The sequence below is a fragment of the Indicator indicator genome, chromosome 20, assembly GCF_027791375.1.
Source record: "Indicator indicator isolate 239-I01 chromosome 20, UM_Iind_1.1, whole genome shotgun sequence".
NCBI lineage: Eukaryota > Metazoa > Chordata > Aves > Piciformes > Indicatoridae > Indicator > Indicator indicator.
The window spans coordinates 1,631,715-1,654,357 of record NC_072029.1 but is presented as its reverse complement, the minus strand read 5'-3'; the positions used below and the strand labels follow the sequence as shown (position 1 = coordinate 1,654,357).

Here is a 22,643-nt window from a genome sequence, read left to right as displayed (position 1 = left end):
GCTGCTGCGCCGGTGCCAGAACAAACAGCTGCAGTGAGGATTCCTGGGCCATTAGCAGCGACCATCCACGCCGGGAATGCTTTCTCCTGCCTAGCCAGGAGGGAGGAGGGGAGGCATCAGCACACTCACTTGGGCAGCTCCCAGGTGCTCGTAGGCAGCTCCCCATGCTCGTAGGGCATATGCAGGGACGGTGGCACTGGCACCAGGAATTGCTTTTAGGCACTGGGAATGGAAGCACCTTGGGTGATGCGTGGGCTGGACACGTGGCCAGACACAAAGGCACAGACTGATCATCATCACTGAATCCTAGGGGTTGGGAAGGGATCCCTGGAGACTATCCAATCCAATCCCCCTGCTAAAGCAGGGCACCCACAGCAGCTTGCCCAGGAGCACAATTCCAGACAGGTTTGGAATCTCTCCAGAGAAGGAGACTCCACAACCTCTCTGGGCAGCCTGCTCCAGAGCTCCAGCACCCAAGCAAGGAAGTTTCTCCTTCAGGATCACAAATTGTGACAGTTGTGATCTTATGACCACAGACTGTGATCCTTGCCCAGCATCAGGAAAGATCAAGCGTGAGGTGTCCTTGCCCATGGCAGGGGGGTTGGAGCTGGATGATCCTTGAGGTCTCTCCCACGATTCTATGCTGGAGTCTCATCAGTTGAGTTTCTGCTCTCTGCAGGGTAGCAGCTCATCTGCTCTGCACCCGGGAGTGGAGGGTGTTCTAATGGCACTTTACAGCAGGTGGTCCCACCTGCAGTGCTGGGAAAAGCCCCTCGGATGAGACAGACTCACTCACTCTCTGTGGATCTGAGGAGGAGTCCCCCGCGCAGCCCAGCTGCAGCTTTCTCGCTTTTGCATTATTAATTACCGGCCGTAGATGGCAGCAAACCTCTCGAAGCATCCTGCTGTGGGGGCTGCCTGCAGCTGGGAGCTGCCGCAGCCGAGGCACAAGCCAGGGAAAATCTTTTCTCCATCCCTGTGCCCTGCAGGCACGTTCCCGTCTCCAAAAGGAGAGGAGAGCAGAGGTGCAGGTCAGCAGCTGGCTCCCATCCAGGTATGCCCAAGCAGAACAGGTCCAGTGGCCACTACAAAGCAAACCCTGGGATCTCCTCCCTGTTCCAGTGTTCTGGGATAACTGGGGCACTGTGGAGGGTGCCAGGCCTAGGGACACTCTCAGTATTGATCACCAGGAGTGGTCGTGGCAATGACCAGGGTCTGCAGTGACAGGGCAAGGGGAAACAGTTTTCAACTGCTTTCTAAACTGCAATTTTTCACCCTGAGGGTGCTGAGACACCAGAACAGGTGGTCCAGAGAAGCTGTGGTGGGTGTCCCATCCCTGGAATAGTTCAAGGCCAGGTTTGATGGAGCTTTGAGCACTTGGATCTAGTAGATGTCCCTACCCATTGCAGGGGGGTTGGAACTAGATGACTTTTAGGTCTCTTCCAACCCAAACCATTGTAGGGTTCTATGATTCTAGTCCTCCTTCTCCTCCAGTGGCAGCCTTCCAGGGGCTAGCTGTGTCTGTGCATCTGACTGCCTCTAGTGTTGCAAGTTTTATTTGCTAAGCAGAGAAGCAAACACCTTTTGAGTCACCTCACCAGCAAGGAGAAAGCATTGCAAGAGCTGCTGTCTCTCACTTGACATTGAGTTTGTTGCATTCTCTCCCACCAGCTCCTGCTTCTGCATTCTGATAGCCAGGCCCCAGACTTATTGCTCCTCTCCAGAGCCTGGAACAATGTTTCTCTGCCACATTCCCTTGCCATGGACATCCTTTAATTATCATTTCAGGAGCACAATTACCCAGGGAAGGGGGAAAGAGCAGGAGGGAGAGATGGAGTGAGCAGGAGCAGTACCCCCCATACATTTCCTCCTAGAAGTGCAGAGGAGGAATGCTGTGGTCCCATAGGTTGGCTGCTGTGTAATTAGCCCAAGACAGATGGTGCTGGCAAGGAAGCACCTCATCACTTTAATTTCAAACCTTTATAAAACCAAGGAATGGAAAATGGAGAGCACCATTTGCTTCCAGTGCAGGAAAGTGCAGGGCTGAGGTTGGTCCTCCACCTCCTCCACACACACACACACGTGGCCAGATGAAACCAGAAAGGAGCTGGGAATATACAGCTGTGACCAACCCTCTGCCTTCTCAGGACACTGAGGATTCAGGGCAGAGTGCCAAAACCCAAATCAGATCTTTCTTTGAGGCACTTTTGATTTATTTGGCCATGCTCTCTGTTTATTTGTTTCTTTTCCTGCTCTCCACATCTCCTGATTAGAGGTTGAGCTACCCTGGGCTGGCCAATTTTCCATTCTCTTTTCACTCCAGAGGGTTTCCAATTAAGGAAGATGCCCATGGTCTGTGTCAGGGCAGACATTCTGGTTCCTAGATGCTCTCCTGGGCTGTAGGTCTACACTGTATTGCTCTTCTGATCTATTGATCTGTTTTCTTTTAACCCATCCCTTTCCCAGCTTTCTGGCTTTTCTCCCTTCTCCCACTGCTCCTCATCATCTCTCTACTCTTCCACAAAGCTTTTCATAGGATCATTAAGCTTGGAAAAGACCTCCAAGATCAAGTCCAACCTTCCACCCAACACATCCATATCCTGAAGAGCCACATCACTTTTTTAACACCTCCAGGGATGGTGACTCTACCACTTTCCTGCGTGCCATGTTCCAATGCCCCACCACTTTTTATCCTTTTCCTTTCCCTTCCTACCCTTTTCCTCAATATAAGGAAAAACTTCTTTCCTGTGAGGGTGCTGGAGGCCTGTCCCAGGCTGCCCAGAGAGGTTGTGGAGTCTCCTTGTGTGGAGAGATTCCAACCCCACCTGGACATTGTGCTCCTGGGCAAGCTCTGTGGGTGTCCCTGTTCTAGCAGGGGGGGTGGACTGGGTGCTCTCCAGAGGTCCCTTCTGACCCAACCATACTGAGATTCTGTGATTTTGATGTTGCCAGCTACAGCAGGGGCTGGACAGGCTCTTCCACTGCTTGGAGGTGCTGCTCCTTTCATGTGCTGTGATGAGAGAATGGCTGTCTCTGGAACCAGTGCTCAGGAATGGGAGAGGCTGAAAATGATGGGTCTCAAAAGTAAATTCCATACACTCCCCCCCTTTCCCTAGAAAACAACCCTGTGATTGTCTCAGCCTTGGCTTGTCCTTCTGGGTAGACCTCAGACCCATGTGTTGACTAAGATTCATGCATGCTGAGGCCAAAGGCAAGACTCCAAGGCTGTGTAGCTCAAGTAAGACATTGCCCTTTAAAGCACAAGAATCAGCTTTGTGCTGAAATGCTTCCAGCTCGGCAGGACATCTTCTCAGAATCAGGCAAGACACTCCAGCTCCTGTCCCATCACCCAGAAACCTGACACAGCCTTGTTGGAACAGAATCCCAGGGCAGTTTGCTCATCTTTGGGTTTGGTTGCAAACCCCTAAACTCCCACCAGGTCCCAGTTTACACAGGCTAAGTCCATTTGACCTTTTGTGCCCACCAGTAGACCCTGTGTGGGAGGGCAGGGAATGGGCAGCAGTGTTTCAAAGAGCTCATTTGCTATGGCACTTGCCATCAGCTCTTTTGGAAGCCCCTGGAGAAGAGTGTGGGCAAGCAGTGAGCATGTCTGAGCCTGGCAGGTTGGTGGAAAGGCAGCAGGGAAGTCTATTTGGGGTCCCAGAGGAGTCTGTGCAGTTGCTTTGTGTTATTTCTGTCTCCAAAACCCCTCAAAGGGGTGGATGCCACTCAGTGTCTCTTGGAGGATTCCTCCCTAATCCAGGCAAGACATGAGCTCATGGCCACCAGGCTGGTTCCCCTTGTTGCAGTAGTGATGGACTGGACTGCATGCCCAGAAGGTCTGGCTGGAGATGCTTTTGTCTGTGTTTTCCTAGAAGCTGTTGAATTGTAGCAGCAGTGGTGTGGCCAGCAGGAGCAGGGCAGGGATTGTCCCCCTGACCTGGGCACTGCTGAGGCCACAGCTTGAATCCTTGGATCTCTTTTCGACCCCTCACCCTAAGAAGGACATTGAGGTGTTGGAGTAAGGCCAGAGAAAAGCAGCAAAGTTGATGTAGGGTCTGGAGAAGAAATTTTGTGAGAAGCAGCTGAGGGACCTGGAGTTCTGAGCCTGGAGATAATGAGGCTGAGAGGAGAGCTTCTGGGTCTCTGCAGCTCCCTGAAAGGAGGATCAGTAAATCCCTCCTTCTTCCTCAAGGATCACTCTTTCCCATCTTCTGAGCTATGCACTGCACAGCATGGTCCCAGATTTCTCCCAGACATCCACAGCATAGAATCATAGAATCATGGCAATGTTTTGGTTGGAAAAGGCCTCTAAGATCATTGAGTCCAACTGTCAACCCACACCCCCCATGACCATTAGACCATATCCCCAAGTGCTCACACATTTCTTGAACACCTCCAGGGATGGCAACTCCACATGGCCTCAGTCTTCTGCCACTCCAAATTGTTCAGAAAGTCTCAGTTGAAAGCAGCCCTCCCAGGGACCCCCTCTTTAGCATGTTGCATGATGAACCAGCTGGTCTGAGACCACCATGAGCAATACCTCCTGGCCATAATCCTCTTTTGAGGCTTCAAGAGCACCCCAAATCCTTCAGCATGGATTGTCACCATCACACTCGGTGTAAGGAAGCAAAGAGCTCTTGGACCAATGCCTGAAGTTCTTATTTCCCACTTCAAAGGGTTAAGTGGTGTCAGAGGGTGTGTGAAGGGGTGGAAGGAGATAAGTGGGACAGGAAATGTGTCCATGCTCTGCTCAGATATTGTGCAAACATCACAAGATGCTAAGCAAACACTGGGCAGAGCCCTCCTGTGTCTCTGGAAACCAGAAATGCATCTTCTGCTGCATGAGGAGTGCAAGCTCTTCCCTTCTGACTTCATCCCCCCTCCATCTGCATCACTAAGTTTGTCCCAACTCATGGCTGAGGACATGTGGCTCCTGTCTTGGGCTGTCAACTGTGCTGATAGAAGTGGTTTCCTGTTGCAGGTCTTTGTTTTTCAGTGACCAGCTTGCCAGAGGCCACATTTCCCTCCCTCTCTCCTTTTGAGGTCTGTTTCCCTCCTCCTTCCCTGCCAGTCAGGACTCATTACCCACAGGGCAGAGCTGCTTTGGCAGGCAGGAGAGCATGACTGCAGTGTCTTGTGGTGGCAGTGGTGGGACATCATTGCTCTTGCTGTGCAGTTCTCACAAGGACAGAGTTTGCTCAGCTAAACCCAGGTGGGGGCTTTTTAACCCCAGGTCCTGTCTCCAACGCGGCTGAAAGGCCACCAGCAGCCTGGCCTGGAGCAGCAGTGGTGTGGCCAGCAGCAGCAGGGCAGGGATTGTCTCCCTGGACCAGGCACTGGTGACGCTACAGCTCAAATTCTGAGGTCAGGTTTGGGTCCCTCACTCCAAGAAGGACATTGAGGACCTGGAGCAAGTCCAGAGAAGGGCACCAAAGCTGGCAAAGGGTCTGGAGAACAGGGTTGTGGAGGAGCAGCTGAGGGAGCTGGGGGTGTTGAGCCTGGACCAAAGGAGGCTGAGGAGAGACCTTCTGGCTCTCTGCAGCTCCCTGAAAGGAGGTTGGAGACAAGTGAGAGTTGGTTTCTTCTAAGGAACAAGTAACAGGACAGAGGGAATGGCCTCAGGTTCCCCTAGCAGAGGTTTGGGTTGGAGATGAGGAACAATTTCTTCCCCTTGAGGGTTGCCAAGGCTGCCCAGGGCAGTGCTGGAGTTCCCCTCCCTGGAGGGGTTGCAGAGTTGTGGAGGTGTGGTGCTGAGGGCCATGGCAGTCTGGGTTACTGCTTGAACTTGAAGATCTTAAATGTCTCTTCAACCAAAATGATTCTTTAGGCTCCAGGAGCTATTCTGAGGTACAAAAGCCAGGAGGTGTCTCTGTCTGACTCCAGACAGAACCTCACTCCCTTGTTCCTGCACAGGGCAGTCATGAGTGGGGTTGTCTCTTTTTCCAGGAGGCATCCAATCTGCTTTTTCAGCTGGAGAGTAGTCTGTGCCCTGGGCTAAATTTAAAGCCCAGACACATCTATAAGCATCACCAAGAAGTCACACAGCACTTGGGTGTGCACCAGAATGCCCAGTGCCCCCCTGGGCATTCCTCACTGGGGACAGGAGTAACTGGATCCCTCCACGTGCTGATGGCCAGCTGGGTCTGGCTGCTCCTGGACACAGCCCAGCTATTGTGATGGGCACAGGGCTGCTATTCCCAGCCAGCAAGAGGTCCTAGCCCAGCATAGCCCAGCTGACATCAGTGGGGTGGCTCAGCTTACACCAGCCACAGTGCTGGGTGGGTTTGTTGTGTCTGGGCTGGGGCTGGGGAGCTGCTGGGGGTTGGAGGCTTTGTGTCATTCAGCTGGGGCAGGCGTGGAAAAGTAGCACCAAGGGCTCAAAGGAAATGTTGTGATAGAAGAAGCATGGAATGGTTTCAGTGGGGAAAGGCCTCTCAGACCATCAGGTCCAACCATCAACCCTCCACCACCATGGCCATCAAACTGTGTCCCCACGTGCCATGGCCACACATTCATAGAATCATAGAATCAGTCAGGGTTGGAAGGGACCACAAGGATCATCTAGTTCAGTGTTTCAGCACCTCTAGGGGTGGGGACTCCACCACCTCCCTGGCAGCCTGTTCCCATGCCTGACCACTCTTGCTGGCAAGTCATTGCTCCTCCTGGCCAGCCTGTGCCTTCCTTGGTGAAGCTTGAGGCCATGTGGGGTCTGTGACCAATGGATCAAGGGACACCTACAGATCTTGAGTAAGTGGTAGAGAGCTGGAGCCTTCCATCCTTCCAGTGATGGAATCAGCCTGGGGAGATAATCTGACTGCTGTGGTGTCTCTTAGGTGTCTGGAGACAGCTTGATGAGCCCAGGGCTGATAGAGGATGTGTTCAAAAGTCATCTAGATGTGGTGCTCAAGGATGTGGCATAGTAGTGGCTCTGGCAGAGTTAGGTAAGGGTTCAACCTTGAAGGTTTTTTCCAACCATAGCATTCCATGATTCCATGAGATGAACCCAAGCTGTAGAAACAACCGTGAAAAGTCAGCAGGACCACGAGGTGACAGCTTTGGTGTCACTGCTGACACTGCCAGGCCTGACATGGCAAAGAGAAGCTGAAGGTTGGCGTCACAGGAGATTGCGTTGGGTCACTGCAGGGTTCCCAGCAAACAGCATCACCCCCAGCCCAGCTTGGGTCACCCCCTGGCTGCTGGGAAAGCAGCTGAGAGCAGGACATGGAAACAGTAGAGCCAAAACCAGAGAGAAGAAGGCCTAAGGCTGGTGATGACAAGTTGCATGCATCCTGGCTCCAAACAAAAAGAGTGACTGTCTTTTAAAGTGCAGTGCTGAGCCCACAGCTCCTGGCAGCATCTCTAAAGCCATGGCAAGAGTGACAACCAAGAATCCTCCCTGATGGCACAGATGGAGTATTTCCAGAGCCAGGGAAACTTCTCCCTCTGCCTGCCTTGCCTCATAGAATCATAGAATCAGTCAGGGTTGGAAGGGACCACAAGGATCATCTAGTTCCAACCCCCCTGCCAAGGGCAGGGACACCTCACACCACTAATGCCAGTTCACCTGCAAAGTATAAATGCAGGTGGAACCTGACCCCAGAGTCCTCCTTCCACCTCACCTTCCTGCTCCATCTTCCAGCTCTCTCCCAGTGAGGTCCTTTCCTCTCTGCTCCCTGGTGACACACAGGTTCCTCCTTCAAAGCAGCATGGGAGCCAGCACTCTGTTGCAGTCCCTCCACCAACCTCATCCCAGCAAAAACTCTGCTTTCAAACAGGCAAATAAAAAAAATCATAACATGAAGTGGGTTATGGCCTTCTTGAGCCACACTGGTGGCTGAGTCCAAAGGGAGCTTCTGGAGAAGCTTTCAGCTGCGGGGAGCTGAGGTGGTTAAAGACGGGGAGATGATTTAGGGTGGGTTTGGGGGTTTTTTGTTATCATAACTAATGATAATCTGCCTTTGTACAAGATGAGAAGGTGAACACTGGAGCAGGTCCAGAGAAGGGCAATGAAGCTGCTGAAGGGTCTGCAGAACAGGGCTGGGGAGGAGCAGCTGAGGGACCTGGGGCTGTTGAGCCTGGAGAAAAGGAGGCTGAGGGGAGACCTTCTGGCTCTCTGCAACTCCCTGAAAGGAGACTGGAGCCAGGTGGGGGTTGGGCTCTTCTCCCATGGAACAAGTGACAGGACAAGAAGAAGCTGCTTCAAGTTGCCCCAGGAGAGGTTTAGTTTGAACATGAGGAACAATTTCTTCCCCTTGAGGGATGATCTAGTGTGAGGTGTCCCTGCCCATGGCAGGTGGGCTGGAACTGGATGATCCTTGTGGTCCCTTCCAACCCTGACTGATTCTGTGATTCTATGATTCTATGTCAAGGACATTGGTGGAGTTCCCATCCCTGGAGGGCTTTCAAAGCTGTGGAGATGTGGTGCTGAGGGCCATGGTTTGGTGGTGCCCTGGCAGTGCTGGGTTAAGGGTTGGACTCCATGACCTTAAAGGCCACTTCCAACCCAAACAAAGGTTGTTGAGGAGCAGGGAGCAGTGGAGCACTCCCAAGTGCTACTACACTGCAAGTGCTGCTGCCATACAAGTGTAGCAGGGAGGTCTGGCTGTGATGGAGAGGTCAGCAGTCACTCCTCCTGGGGCAGGCAGGTGTGCAGTGGAGTGAGAGGTCACCACCATTTGCAGAGGAACCTGGTGATCAGCAGAGTGGGTTTAGCACAGGGCAAGCAGCAGTGGGGTAAAAAATGCCCTCAAGTGCAGGCAGGTGGTCTGCTCTTCCCCCACCACAGAGCTCTAGCTCCAGCAGACTGGAAGGAAAGCTTTGTTGGGACCCTTGTTGAGGAGGCTACATCTCCTCTGCAGCATCAGTCCCTGCATGAGCCACATCTGTGCACTTTCTGAACTCCAGGAGTGGTGGTTGGTATCCCAGAGAAAGGAAGGGATTGGTGTTTTAAACAGCTCCTGGCAGAAAGACCGAGGGGATGCAGAGCTGCAAAGGAAAGAGAGCAATTCCCCCACCTCACTTTCGGTGGCATGGGTGGGAACCCCTCCCTCTGAGCTCATATCCCAGGCTCCCTTTATAGCCTGTGAGGCAGAAGAGGCACTTTTAAGGCATGATTCATGTGCCCTGTTTACGTGGCTGCTTTCGGAGGAGATAAATCACTCCTGGCACTGCAGTCAGGGCCACGCCAGCTCCGGGAAACCAAACACTGCCAGGGCTCAGAGACCACTTGGGAGCCTTCCCCACACTAACCAGCCCCATCCCAGCAGCAGGCCAGAGACACATCGACTGCCTGGGGGTGGAAGGGACTCTTAAAGATCATCTAATCCCACACCCTGCAGGTAGAAGGGACACCTTCGACTAGAGCAGGTTGATCAGAGCCCCTGGCATCAAGCCTGGCCTTGAATTTGGCCAGGGATGGGGCACCTCCCACCTGCCTGGGCAACCTGTTGCAATGTTCTACCACCCCAGGGATGGGGCACTCCCACCTGCCTGGGCAACCTCTTCCAGTGTTCTACCACCCCAGAGTTGGTGCTTCCACCACCTCCCTGACCAACCTGTTCCAGTGTTCCACCACCCCAGGGTTAGTGCTTCCACCACCTCCCTGGGCAAGCTGTGGCAGTGTCCCATCACTCAGGAATGGTGCTTTTCCTACTGCTGACCCAGGAATAATCTCAGGATGCCTGAGCCATGCCAGGCAGAAGGCAGACCACCCCTCCAGCCCCTCCTCCAGAGCCAGAGGGGTTCCCCAGCAGTATCTCATTCCCTGAGGGACACAAATACCATCATCTATTTTCAGCAGATCTCTGCTGGCGCTGAAGAGAGCCCAAGGTGACTGCTTCCAGTGGAGACATCTGCATTTAGTCAGCCAGATCCTCTCTGAATGTTATTTTTAAAAGGCTGTTGGCAATTTTTACTGGTCTGATTTTTTTTTATTGTGTTTTGTTGGTTTTTTTTTACTTTCCAAAGCACTGTAACAACCTTGGAGACAAGTGTAAAAGCAAGCAGGGGAAAATAACACATGAAGATCCACCCAGAGAGATACAGACATTCCCCCATGGGTTGTGTCTTCTCTGCTCCCAAAGGCATTTTTGGAGAGCTGCTTTTAAAAGCATCAGAACAGATCAGCCAGGGAAAATTGCTTCTGGTTTTTCAAGGGAGCTTTAAGGCTCAGCTTGTAGAAGAGCTTTGGCTGTGTCTAAAGACACTAAAAGTCAAGGAGGTGCAGTGCAGGATTCCTGGCTGGGTATTCCCAAGAGCACAGCTTGTTGTGACAGGACAAGGGCTGATGGTTTGAACTGCAAGAGGGAGATTCAGTCTGGAGAGAAGGAAGAGATTTGTTATGCTGAGGTTGGTGAGACCCTGGCCCAGGCTGCCCAGAGAGGTGGGAGCTGCCCCATCCCTGGCACCATCCCAGATCAGGCTGTTTGTTGTTCTGAGCAACCTGCTCTGGTTGCAGATGTCCCTGCTGGCTGCAGGAGGTGGGACTGGATGAGTTTGAAAGGTCCTTTCCCATCCCAACCATTGTATGAGTCTGTGATGAAGAAAGGACTGGAGGTGCTCTCCCACACCACTTCCAGGCACAGCTGAGCATTCGCATGCACCTAAACTGACACAGAGTAAGTCCAGACTTCATTTTAAGGGCAGGGCTGGATTACTCATCACCTTGGCCCACTGGATCATTGAGCTACCACTGTGGGGGGAAAAAAAGGTGCCACCAGTCATTTCTTGAAGGCCAAGATGGGTGTTGTGGTTCTTTGTTGCATTGGAACCCCTCTGAAGGGGCTGGAGAAGCTGATCAGCAGATTTCCCTTAGGAGTTTCTTTTCCCAGTGGAAAATGGCTTCTTGTTGAAATGGGAATGTGCATGGAAAAGCTTTTTTGCATAGAAAAAAATATTCTTTTTTTTTGCTCTTTTCTTTTTTTTTTTCCCCTCTGAAAAAGCAGAAGGAGAGGGAAGGGAATTGGGGCTGGAAGGAATCTGTAACTCCAGCCTGCACATTCCTGATGAGGGGCTGGGGAACCACCTCTTGACAATGGCCACCCCAAAACGCCATCCTTTCCTAAAGCAGGTGGTTTCCAGGCTTCTCTGCTCTTCAGTGAGTACTACAGCCTTGGCAGTCCATGTAGTGTGAGGCTGCAAGGTGCCTGGGGTTAGCAAATGGTCCCTCACCCCCAGCCTGCTCTCTGAAGCCAGCCCATCTGGGTAGACTTCTGTGAGACAAACTGCAAGGAAGGGGAAAAAAAAAAAGAAGAAGCTTTTTGGCCCCAGAACAGGGAGAGGAGAAACTCTTTCTCTTCCCAAGAGGGCAGTGAGCCAGGCAAGAGTCTGAGTGTCACAAATCATCTCTGCCAAACAAACAGCCTCACATGTTAGGCCCAGGAAGGAGGAGATCCAAGGCCAGGCATTACCAAGCCTCCAATTTAGGATGGTGTTCAACTAAAATAGGTTGGATGGCTCAGTGCCTGCATCCACCAGCTGGTAGGGGCTCCCTGGTGGAGGATGGGCTGATGGCAATATCTCAGAGGGCTGAGGAGCATCAGTGGGGCTGAGGGAAAGGGTGGGAAACCCCAGGAGAGCAAGGCATGCCAAGGCTGTGACCATGATGATCTGGTTTTCTTCTGTGAGCTGTTTTAGCTCTGCCCCTTTGCAGGACCCCTGGGGGGGGGTACAGGTTGAGTCACTTCATCCTTGTCCACACTAGCTGAGAGGGAGTAAAGGCTATGGGTGTCCAGCAGTGAGGGACAGTCTAGAAGCAGGGCAAGAAAGAGCCTCCTTGGAAGGAAAATAGTCAACATATGTAGGCAGCAGGAGCTTAGAAGGAAGCTGAGCAACCATCACCTGATGTTTCTCCAGCCTGCAGAAGGTGGAGGGATGCTTTTTATTTACCCCAAGTCCATTGCAGGGGAAGAGATCTTGGCACAAGGCAGGAGCTCTTCTCTGCAGCATCTGGATAACAGCTGGAACCTGTTAGGGCACAGGTTGGGAGATGTCATCCGTTGGTTCCACATGAACATTTTGAGCTGGAGCTGCAGTGAGGTTGACAAACAGGGCAGGACCCTGTGGCCTTCAGACCACAGGATTTGTGGAGTGTCCTTGGTTTGCTCCTCTCTCTCAGGTAGATTGTGACTAGGCAGGGCCCTATCCATTAACCTGACATGAGGGTGACCTGCTGGGAAGCAGCTCCAAGGAGAAGGACCTGGGACTGATGGGGGACAGCAAAATCACCATGAGCCAGCAATGGTCTCCTTAGGGAGTGAAGAAGAGTGTGGGCAGCAGGTTGTGGGAGGTTCTCCTGCCCCTCTGCTCTGCACTACTCAAGCTACATCTGGAGTATTGGCTCCAGTTCTGGGCTCAGTGGTTCAAAAAAGGAAGTCCAGGGAAGACTGTGAAGAAGCTGACAGGACTGAAGGATCTCTGTGAGGAGGAAAGGCTGAGAGCCCTGGTTCTGTTGAGTCTGGAGAAGAGCAGCCCCAGAGGGGATCTTAATGCTTAGCAAGAGCCAAAGGACCCACAGGGGGCAAAAGGCTGGGGCCAGATGCTTTTGACTAGTGCTCAAGGGGCACAAACTGGAACCCAGGAGGTTACACTTGAACAGGAGGAGAAACTTTCTTGGTGTGAGGGTGCTGGAGCCCTGTCCCAGGCTGCCCAGAGAGGTTGTGGAGTCTCCTTGTGTGGAGAGATTCCAAACCCCACCCTGGGCATTGTGCTCCTGGGCAAGCTGCTGTGGGTGCCCTGCTGGAGCAGGGGCTTGGACTGGGTGAGCTCCAGAGGTCCCTTCCAATCCCTGCCATGCTGGGAGTCTGTGCTCTCCTATGGAGAGTCAGGTCTGGCTGGAGCTCTCTGACCCACCAAGGTTTCTCTGCTTTGGGCTGTGGCTGCTGGCAGATGCAGTGCAGACTGGGAAATGGCATTCAGCCTGTACCTGCCTGGCCCACAGCCTTGGCACAACATGCACAGGGCACGAATTCCTCCTCTCCCTGCAGTCCCTGTGTGCCAGCATCCCACCATCAGACGTGACCTGGCATAAGGAAACCCCAAACCCTAATACTGGGACAACAGACTGAGGGATGTGGGATTGACCATTTGCAGCAGAAACTTCTCAGGAGCATCCACCAAGCCTCATTAGGGACATCAAAGATGGGAAGGACAAATTTAGCTTCCAGCTAACCTCTGCATTAGACAGGAGGGAAGAATGGAAGGGCTGCACTAAGCCAGCTCAGTGCTGGGTCTCTGTTCCTTCTGTGTTTGTCTCTGGCTGAGGATTTGCTGGGATGAGAGGTTGGATGGGTCTGGATGTCTGGCACTGAGAGAGCAAAATGCACACAAGGGCTGTGGAAAGGAGCAGGTTAGCCTGGCCTGAAAGCTAAGTCTCCAAGCTGCAGTGGGGAAGGCATGCCAAGACCTTGCCTCCTTCCCAAAACTGATGGGCTAGGTGGGTCCATGGTGTCATCTAGAGCTGGATGGCTGATCAGGGCTCAGCAGCCTGTTGTAAGATGAAGAGTTGATACTCTGTAAGGAGGAGAAGAAAAAAAAATTAGAGAGAGAAAGAAAATAATGAGGAAAAAAATAAATTAAATCAATCAGAGCATGGCCTCAAGCAGCTGCATTGGAAGTTCAGTCAAGCCTTGGGCCAAAAGTTGATGGTTTGCCAATGTGAAGGCTGAGGAGCAGCAATCTGGGCTGCAGGAGCTGTTTTCTCATTGCCCCTGCCCCTGTCCCTGCAGGTAGAGCTCCTCCTGACCCAAGGAACAAGTGACAGGACCAGAGGAAACAGCCTCAAGTTTCCCCAGAGGAGGTTTAGGTTGGACCTTAGAAGGAATTCCTTCACTGAAAGGGTTCTCAAGCACTGCAACAAGCCCCCCAGAGAGGAGGTTGAATCTCCATCCCTGGAGAAATTTAAAAGCTGCAGAGACGTGGTGCTGAGGGCCATGGTTCAGCAGCAGCCTTGGTAGAGTTAGAGACTGGTTGGACTGGAGGGTTACAAACAAAATGGTTCTATGATTCCATGAAAAGAAGAAGTCTTAAAGCTTCTGCAGGTCCATACTGCTCATTGCTCTGTAACCTGTCTTCCTGTCCTGTCCTTCCCTCCCACCACTCCCTCTCCTGGTGAAACCTATGTGCACCCAAAAAAGAGTTTGAGGTGTTCAAAGCAGAAGAGGCAAGGAATGGTGAGAGGTTTGTTGTGCCTGGGGGAAACTGAGCCTGAAAGGCTCTCACTGCACTCACCTCTCAAAACTCCCAACAATACAGATGGGGTCACATAGAAAGCTGAGAGATGCAAAGCTGGGTAGGTACAGAAGCAGGGAATCAGGGAATTGTTTTGGTTGGAAGAGACCTTTAAGACTGCCAAGTCCAATCATGAACCCAGCACTGCCAGGGCACCACCAAACCATGGCCCTCAGCACCACATCTCCAAGGCTTTGAAACCCCCCCAGGGATGGGGACTCTACAACTGCCCTGAGCAGCCTGGGACAGGCTCTGACAACCCTCAAGGGGAGGAAATTTTTGCTAATGTCCAACCCAAACCTCCCCTGGGGCAAACTGGGGCTGTTTCCTCTTGTCTTATCACTCATTCCTTGGCAGTAGAGACCAATCCCAACCTGTCAGCAGCCTCCTTTCAGGGAGCTGCAGAGAGGCAGAAGGTCTCCCCTCAGCCTTCTTTTCTCCAGGCTGAACAACCCCAGCTGCTCCTCACCAGACTTTGCTGTTTGGAGAGCTGAGTTGGGCTCCTCCTCCCCAGCACTCTCCCATAGCACTTATTGTGCTGTGCAACCCCCAGTTCCTCTGCTGCTGGTGTGAGAGATGAAAGGGAAACCAACTCTTCCTCTAGAGCTCCTGCATGTATAGAGATTTTTTTTTTCCTCCTGCCCTTCTCATCAGGGCTTTCCACTGTGGGAGGATGACAAGGAGATATGTGTCAGGGTATGTTAAGGCAGCTCTGTTTGCATCCTTGGCCCAGCTGACTGCGACCATCTGTCTTGTCTGAGGAGAATTCTGAGTACTTGAGTAACAGACTGAGCTCCAGCTCTCCTGCCCAGGGAGGATATTCCTAGAAAGGCTTAAAAAAAAAAAAAAATCAGTGACTGAAACTTGGAGAACCAGGAGGAAAAAAAAAAAAGAAATGAAAGAGGTGTTGATTTTGAGAGATGTGAGAGGACTGGAGAGACAAAAGGGAAGGAGCTGAACTTTCCCATGAAGAATCAAATGAATCCTTCACATATGGAGGACTGAGTCCAGTTCTGAGCTCCCCAGTTCAAGAGAGACAACAAAGTACTGGAGAGTCCAGTGGAAGCTATGAAGATACTGGGGGGTCTGGAGCAGCTCTGTGAGGAGCAAAGGCTGAGAGCCCTGGGGCTGAGAGCCTGGAGGAGAGCAGCCCCAGAGGGGAGCTGAGCAATGCTCAGCAAGAGCTAAAGGGAGCATGGGGGGCAAGAGGCTGGGGCCAGACTCTGCTCAGTGGTGCCCAGGGACAGGTCAAGGGGCAGTGGGCACAAACTGGAACCCAGGAGGCTCCACCTGAATAGGGAAGAAACTTTTGTGTGAGGGTGCTGGAGGCCTGTCCCAGGCTGCCCAGAGAGGTTGTGGAGTCTCCTTGTGTGCAGAGATTCCAAACCCCTCCCCTCCCCCCACTGCATTGTGCCCCTGGGCAAGCTCTGTGGGTGCCCTGCTTTAGCAAGGCTCCAGCTACTTGGTACCAAGTAGTTGGCATCAAGTATATACTACCAAGTGTCTGTTTGTTTCATTGGGTTGCTCTTATTCCCACCCAGCTGGTTTAGTTTCTTTCCCAACCCATCAGGTTCTCTCCCTTATCCCTTTCCCTTCCCTCTGGGAAGCAGAGGGGTTCCTGCAGAGCATCTGTCACTCCTCTAGTGGCCAGCCCAGCCCTCACCCTTGACATAAGCTCACAGCAGGTCCCACAGTAAATCTGACACTTGGCCCCTTGAAGGCTCAGGCTTTGGGGCTGTCACTGGGTGAAGGGACAGCACTTGCATGCACTGAGGAAAGCATCTGCTGCTGGCCAAGGGGGAGAGACATTAGTCTCCAAGAGAACAGAGGGCTTCACATCTGCTTTCTCAAGCCTCAGGAAGAGTCCATGGTCCCCTGCTTTGAAACACCCTTCACCCCCTCATCCTCTTCTCCAGTCCAATGTCCTGAGCAAACCATAGCTGCCCAGCTTTCTGCTGGCAGTGGGTTGTGCTTTTGCTGCTTTAGGCTCCTGTGTTCCCAGCTGGGCCAACTGGCACTTGGGCTTTATTTATTTTTACCTCTTTCCAGCATTAACCTGAAAGGAAGTAGGCTTCAAACCACATTTTTTTTTCCTCTAAGGTTAGAAATAATGCTTATTCAGTTGAACTGAATCCCTTAGGGCAGAACAAGATAAGATATGAGGAAGAATCTCTTCATCACGAGTGCGGTGAGGCACTGGCACCTCTGGTAGATGCCAAGTGTCCAAGGCAAGGTCAGATGAGGTTCTGAGCAACATGACCCAGCAGAAGATGTCCCTGCCCGTGGCAGGGGATGGAACTGGATGATCTTTAAGATCCCTTCCAACCCAAACCCTTCTGTGCCTGTGTGCTTGCACTCAGGTTGGTCTCCTCATTCTAACAGCTATCATGACCCTGGCAGAGTCTGATACTGATTGCTCCTTCAGCAGGGCTGGAGTGAAGCTCTAATTTCATTGCCTTCCTGGCCAGCTCAGCTGCAGTCTCTGCTGCAGAAAAAGGACTTGCTTTATGACCTTTGCTTTGGTATTTCAGGTAGACCCTTCCCATAGCTCACCTAAGCCACTGTCAAAGCAAAAGGTTGCCAATGTTTCCTCCCACTGCCCAGAGCAGACCAGCTGCTGGGCCCTGTGTCCTCAGCCCACCCTGGTCCAACAGGTTCCCTCCTCACTAGAAGCCAGCACTGTGACCACCGTTCCAGCGGTGGTTACTAAAAGCAGCAGGGATGCTTTGGAGTGCAACCTGCATGGCCAGCTCCACCTGTGTCATAACACCACAGATCACAGAACTCTTCTGATTGGAATAGACCTCCAAGATCTTCAGGTCCAGTTGTCAACCCAGCACTGCCAGGGCACCAGTAAACCACAGCCCTCAGCACCACATCTCCATGGCTTTGAAACCCCTCCACATACAGGGACTCCACCACTGCCCTGGGCAGCCTGGCCCAGGCTTTGACAACCCTCAAGGGAAAGAAATTATTCCTAATTTTCAATCTAACCTCCCCGTGGGTCACCTTGAGGCCATTTGCTCATATCCCACCTGGTTCCCGCACCATTGGGACTCACCTCCCTTTTCCCTCTGTATCACCCTCACTGATGCCTTCATTTTCACATGGCCCTTCTTTATCTTTTGGCCACTCTTCTGCCTGTACCTCCCTCCTGCTTCACATCACAGCAGCATTTCCCTGCTCTGCAGCTGGTAGCTGACACCCGGGGAGCGACGGCAATCACCAGCAGTCCCTGGCCTTGGGTCTGCCGAGTGGCTGTGATGCTCTCAGCCCCGACCAAGGAATCTGTTTGCCTTCAGCTGTGTTTTTGAGCTGCTGCCAGGGAAGTTTCACAAAAAGGACAGTGTTATTTCTGAAAATGAGTCCCATAAACAAGGATGAATATGACCTCCCCGTGGAGATTTGGGGTTTACTTTAGCGGCTGGGAGATCAGCCAATGCAATGGAAAGAGCAGAAAACATTATCATAATTACCCCATGGCCTCCTCTGGGGGCAAGGGAAAGGGGAGAGAGTTTAAAAAAAAAACCAAAAAAATCCCAAAAGCTGAATCTAAACTGATTCACCAGCCTCTGGGTTGCACTCTCGTGTCACCCCTGCTTGGGCTGCCTCACGCTCTGCACTTCGCCTGTGTCTGGACGAAAGGGCTGGGGGAAAAAAGAACCAACCAAACAAAAAACATTTTTAGATCTGTTCCTCACAAATAACTGGTTTGGTTTGGTTTGGGTTTGTGTGTGTGTGTTAGGGGAAAAAAAGGAAAAAAACCAGTGCTAGGAAGCTGGGAGGTGATAAATATTGAGAAAGTGCCGATGAGTTTCAATTGGAATGCTGAGGAGGCCAGGGAGGAGCTCCCATCCCTGGAATCATAGAGTCATAGAATGGTAGGCTTGGAAGGGACCTCCAGAGGTTGAGTCCAACCCCCCTGCCAAAGCAGGATCACCTAGGGACAGGTCACACAGGAACACACCCAGAGGGATCTTGAAAGTCTCCACAGAAGGAGACTCCACAACTTCTCTGGGCAGTCAGATTCAAATATCCCTAACATCAGTGCATCTGTGCTGCAAAGCAAAGGTTCCTCTGGCTTCCCTTTTAAACCTTTGACAGTCAGAATAGGAAGATCAGTTTGGGCAGTGCTGTCTGAAGATGCCAAGGAAGAGAAGGAGCTGCACAGGGAAAAGTGCTATTGAGCAGTCAAAAGTGCTCCAGCACTTGATGGAGCCAAAGCTGCTCTGTGGTTTCCAGCTGTGGGTGTCTGGCTGCCCTCTCCTACCTACTGTTCCTTGAACTCAAGGCTGAGCCACTCTGGGGTCTATCCCAACAGCAAACTGCTCAATCCTCTGCTCTTGGAGAGCTTTCAGCCTGGTTGACACATTCCAATGTCTCACAGAATGCCAGCATGGTGGAAGTGGAAAGGGACCTCTGGAGATCATCCAGTGCAGCCCAGGCTGCTAAAGCAGGGCACCCACAGCAGCTTGCCCAGGAGCACAATGCCCACGGGGGTTTGGAATCTCTTCCCACAAGGAGACTCCACAACCTCTCTGGGCAGCCTGGGACAGGCCTCCAGCACCCTCACACCAAAGAAGATTCTCCTCCGCCCTGTCCTGGCCCTGGGCACCACTGACAAGAGTCTGGCCCCAGCCTCTTGCCCCCTACCCTTTATCTCTTGCCTCTGGGGCTGCTCTTCTCCAGGATCTCAGCCCCAGGGCTCTCAGCCTTTCCTCCTCACAGAGATGCTCCAGGCCCCTCAACAGCTCTGTTACCTCCTCTGGACTCTCTCCAGTAGTTTCCTGTCTCTCTTGAACTGTGGAGGCCAGAACTGGCCCTGGCACATCAGGTGCAGCCTCACCTTCCTCAGGCGATTCATCCCTTGAATGCTTTGTCCCCAGGTTCCTTTGCTCATGCTCTGAAGGTAGAGCAGATGCCAAACCCTAGCATTCTATGAAATGCCTGAGGTCAGATTCTAGTCTGGCCCTTATAAACCCAAACTAACTCCTCCAGCTTTGATGGAATCCCTTGGGGTTTGTGCAGACACAAATGACAGCAGGATCTGACCCAGAGGTTTTCTGTTTCCAATGAAAGAGCTGAACTGTGGGATGCTGCCTTCAGTCTGGACAGGCCAAACATCTGGAGAGTGATGGCTTTGTTTTGCATGGACATTAAAGTGGTTTTCAAACCAGCTCCCACTTCTGAGGCATTTTTAGCATGGATTTTTTTTTCCCAAGGACATGAAAAACTAACTTCTGTTTTCCTCAGAATCCCCTTATCAGATCAAGCTACCTATCTGAGTGTCCATTACCACACCAGCTGCTCAAACATCAACCAGTCCTCTCCAGAGGACCAGCACAGTGGGGAACTGAAGCTCAGATGGATTCTAAGCTGGATTTCATTAACCCTCATTATGTCATTTGTAGTAATTCCTGCTGGAGAACCCCTTAGCCTTCAGCTGGTTTATCTTAACTTGCTTTCCAAACTTAATTTAACTCAAAATGAGTGAAGGAACCTTAATTCTGAAGAGCAGGAAGTGTGAGGTGTACACTGAAATGTCACAGCCCCCCTTCAGCCTGGGCTTCAGGGGGATTGAAGTGAGGAGCTGCTTCCATGGGCAGGTTCTGCAACCTATCAAGAGGATTCCTCCTCACCTGCAGGTCACTGCTGGCTTTACAAGATTCTGGGTTCTAGGTGCTGCACCAGAGAAGGGCAACAAAGCTGATGAGGGGTCTAGAGCCTTGTGGGGAGTAGTTGAGAGACCTGGGGGTTGTTGAGCCTGGAGAGGAGGAGGCTGAGAGGAGACCTTCTAGCTCTCTCCAGCTCCCTGGAAGGAGGTTGGTGTCAGGTGGGCCTTAGTCTCCCAAGAAGCAAGCAACAGAACAAGAGGAAATATCTTCAAGTGTCCCCAGGAGAGGTTTAGGTTGGGCATGAGGAACAATTTCTTCCCCCAAAGGTTTGTCAAGGCCTGTAAGTAGTAGAGTCCTCATGCTTGGAGGGGTTTCAAAGCTGTGCAGATGTGGTGCTGAGGGAGGTGGTTGTATGGTGACCTGGCAGTGCTGGGGGGAAGGTTGGACTTGATCATCTCAGGGCTCTTTTTCAAGTGAAATGATTCTATGATTCTATGATGCTGTGATGTGAGGAGTTGCAGCATGAGCTCCTTCTGGCATGTAGCCAGATGATTCCACCTTGGAGGTGTTGCTGAAGTCACTCAGGGCAGAGCTACAGAACCAAGCTGGTGGAGGAAGCAGCTGGTGCAGAGGTTTTGCATTTAGATCACCTGCATGGCCTGGCAGGCTTGTCCCCTACTGCTCTTGGCATGCTGAGGTTTGACCTCATTTCTCCTCCTCACTGCAGGTGGATGCTGATGATGTCATCACCAAAGAGGAGCAGATCTTCCTCCTGCTAAAAGCCAAGGCCAAGTGCGAACGACATCTAAAAGCCAAGGTGCCCAAAGTGCATGGTGAGTGTTCCCTCAGCAGCACAGCCTGCTTGGCCCCAGCCCTTCCCCTCAGCCCTGCAGAGAGCTCAGACCATGGGAAGGAGGCAGCTGAAGAAGGGCTTTCAGGTTAGACTATGGGGAAGGTGTTCCAACAGGAGGTGTTGGAAAGCAGAGCTGTCACAGCCTCTTTCTCCTGCTCCAGAACTCCTGATGCCAAGAGGGCATGAGGATGCAGGGGCCATGGTCATGAGCTTGCAGCCCTTATCACTATACCCAAAGCCCAGCAATGGATGGGAGATAGCATGGCAGAGCAGGCCATGGGTGTGGTGCTGAGGGACATGGTTTAGCACCAGAGTTAGAGAATGGTTGGGCTCGATGATCTGAAAGGTCTTTTCCAACCAAAATGATTCTAGCATCTCCCAAGTTCTCCCAAGATCCTTTGAGCAAGATATCAGTGGTGTGGAAAACATCCTTCCAGCACCCAGCATCCCTCCAGCACACAGCACCCTTCCAGCACCCAGCATCCCTCCAGCACCCAGCATCCCTCCAGCACCCAGCATCCTTCCAGCACCCAGCATCCCTCCAGCACCCAGCATCCCTCCAACACCCAGCATCCCTCCAGCACCCAGCATCCCTCCAACACCCAGCATCCCTCCAGCACCCAGCATCCTTCCAACACCCAGCATCCCTCCAGCACCCAGCATCCCTCCAACACCCAGCATCCTTCCAGCACCCAGCATCCTTCCAGCACCCAGCATCCTTCCAACACCCAGCATCCCTCCAACACCCAGCATCCTTCCAGCACCCAGCATCCTTCCAACACCCAGCATCCTTCCAGCACCCAGCATCCTTCCAACACCCAGCATCCCTCCAGCACACAGCATCCTTCCAGCACCCAGCATCCCTCCAACACCCAGCATCCTTCCAGCACCCAGCATCCTTCCAACACCCAGCATCCCTCCAGCACACAGCATCCCTCCAACACCCAGCATCCTTCCAGCACCCAGCATCCTTCCAGCACCCAGCATCCCTCCAGCACACAGCATCCCTCCAACACCCAGCATCCTTCCAGCACCCAGCATCCTTCCAGCACCCAGCATCCCTCCAACACCCAGCATCCTTCCAGCACCCAGCATCCCTCCAGCACACAGCATCCTTCCAGCACCCAGCATCCCTCCAGCACACAGCATCCCTCCAACACCCAGCATCCCTCCAGCACACAGCATCCTTCCAACACCCAGCATCCTTCCAGCACACAGCATCCTTCCAACACCCAGCATCCTTCCAGCACCCAGCATCCTTCCAGCACACAGCATCCTTCCAACACCCAGCATCCCTCCAGCACACAGCATCCTTCCAGCACCCAGCATCCTTCCAGCACCCAGCATCCCTCCAGCACACAGCATCCCTCCAACACCCAGCATCCCTCCAGCACACAGCATCCTTCCAACACCCAGCATCCTTCCAGCACACAGCATCCTTCCAACACCCAACATCCTTCCAACACCCAGCATCCTTCCAGCACCCAGCATCCTTCCAGCACACAGCATCCTTCCAACACCCAGCATCCTTCCAGCACCCAGCATCCTTCCAACACCCAGCATCCTTCCAACACCCAGCATCCTTCCAACACCCAGCATCCCTCCAGCACCCAGCATCCTTCCAGCACCCAGCATCCCTCCAACACCCAGCATCCCTCCAACACCCAGCATCCCTCCAACACCCAGCATCCTTCCAGCACCCAGCATCCTTCCAACACCCAGCATCCTTCCAGCACCCAGCATCCCTCCAACACCCAGCATCCCTCCAGCACCCAGCATCCCTCCAACACCCAGCATCCCTCCAACACCCAGCATCCTTCCAACACCCAACATCCTTCCAACACCCAGCATCCTTCCAGCACCCAGCATCCTTCCAACACCCAGCATCCTTCCAACACCCAGAATCCTTCCAACACCCAGCATCCTTCCAGCACCCAGCAACCCTC

At 52.6% G+C, this 22,643-nt stretch overlaps 1 protein-coding gene across 1 annotated transcript in view; it reads left to right on the top strand.

Moving 5' to 3' along the window:
* PTH1R (parathyroid hormone 1 receptor) overlaps positions 1–22,643 on the top strand; it is an 89,564-nt gene that overhangs the window by 22,603 nt on the left and 44,318 nt on the right. The window contains exon 2 of the mRNA XM_054390119.1: positions 20,572–20,677. Within this exon, the coding sequence (XP_054246094.1) occupies positions 20,572–20,677 (106 nt within the window). The remainder of the gene's footprint in view (positions 1–20,571; positions 20,678–22,643) is intronic.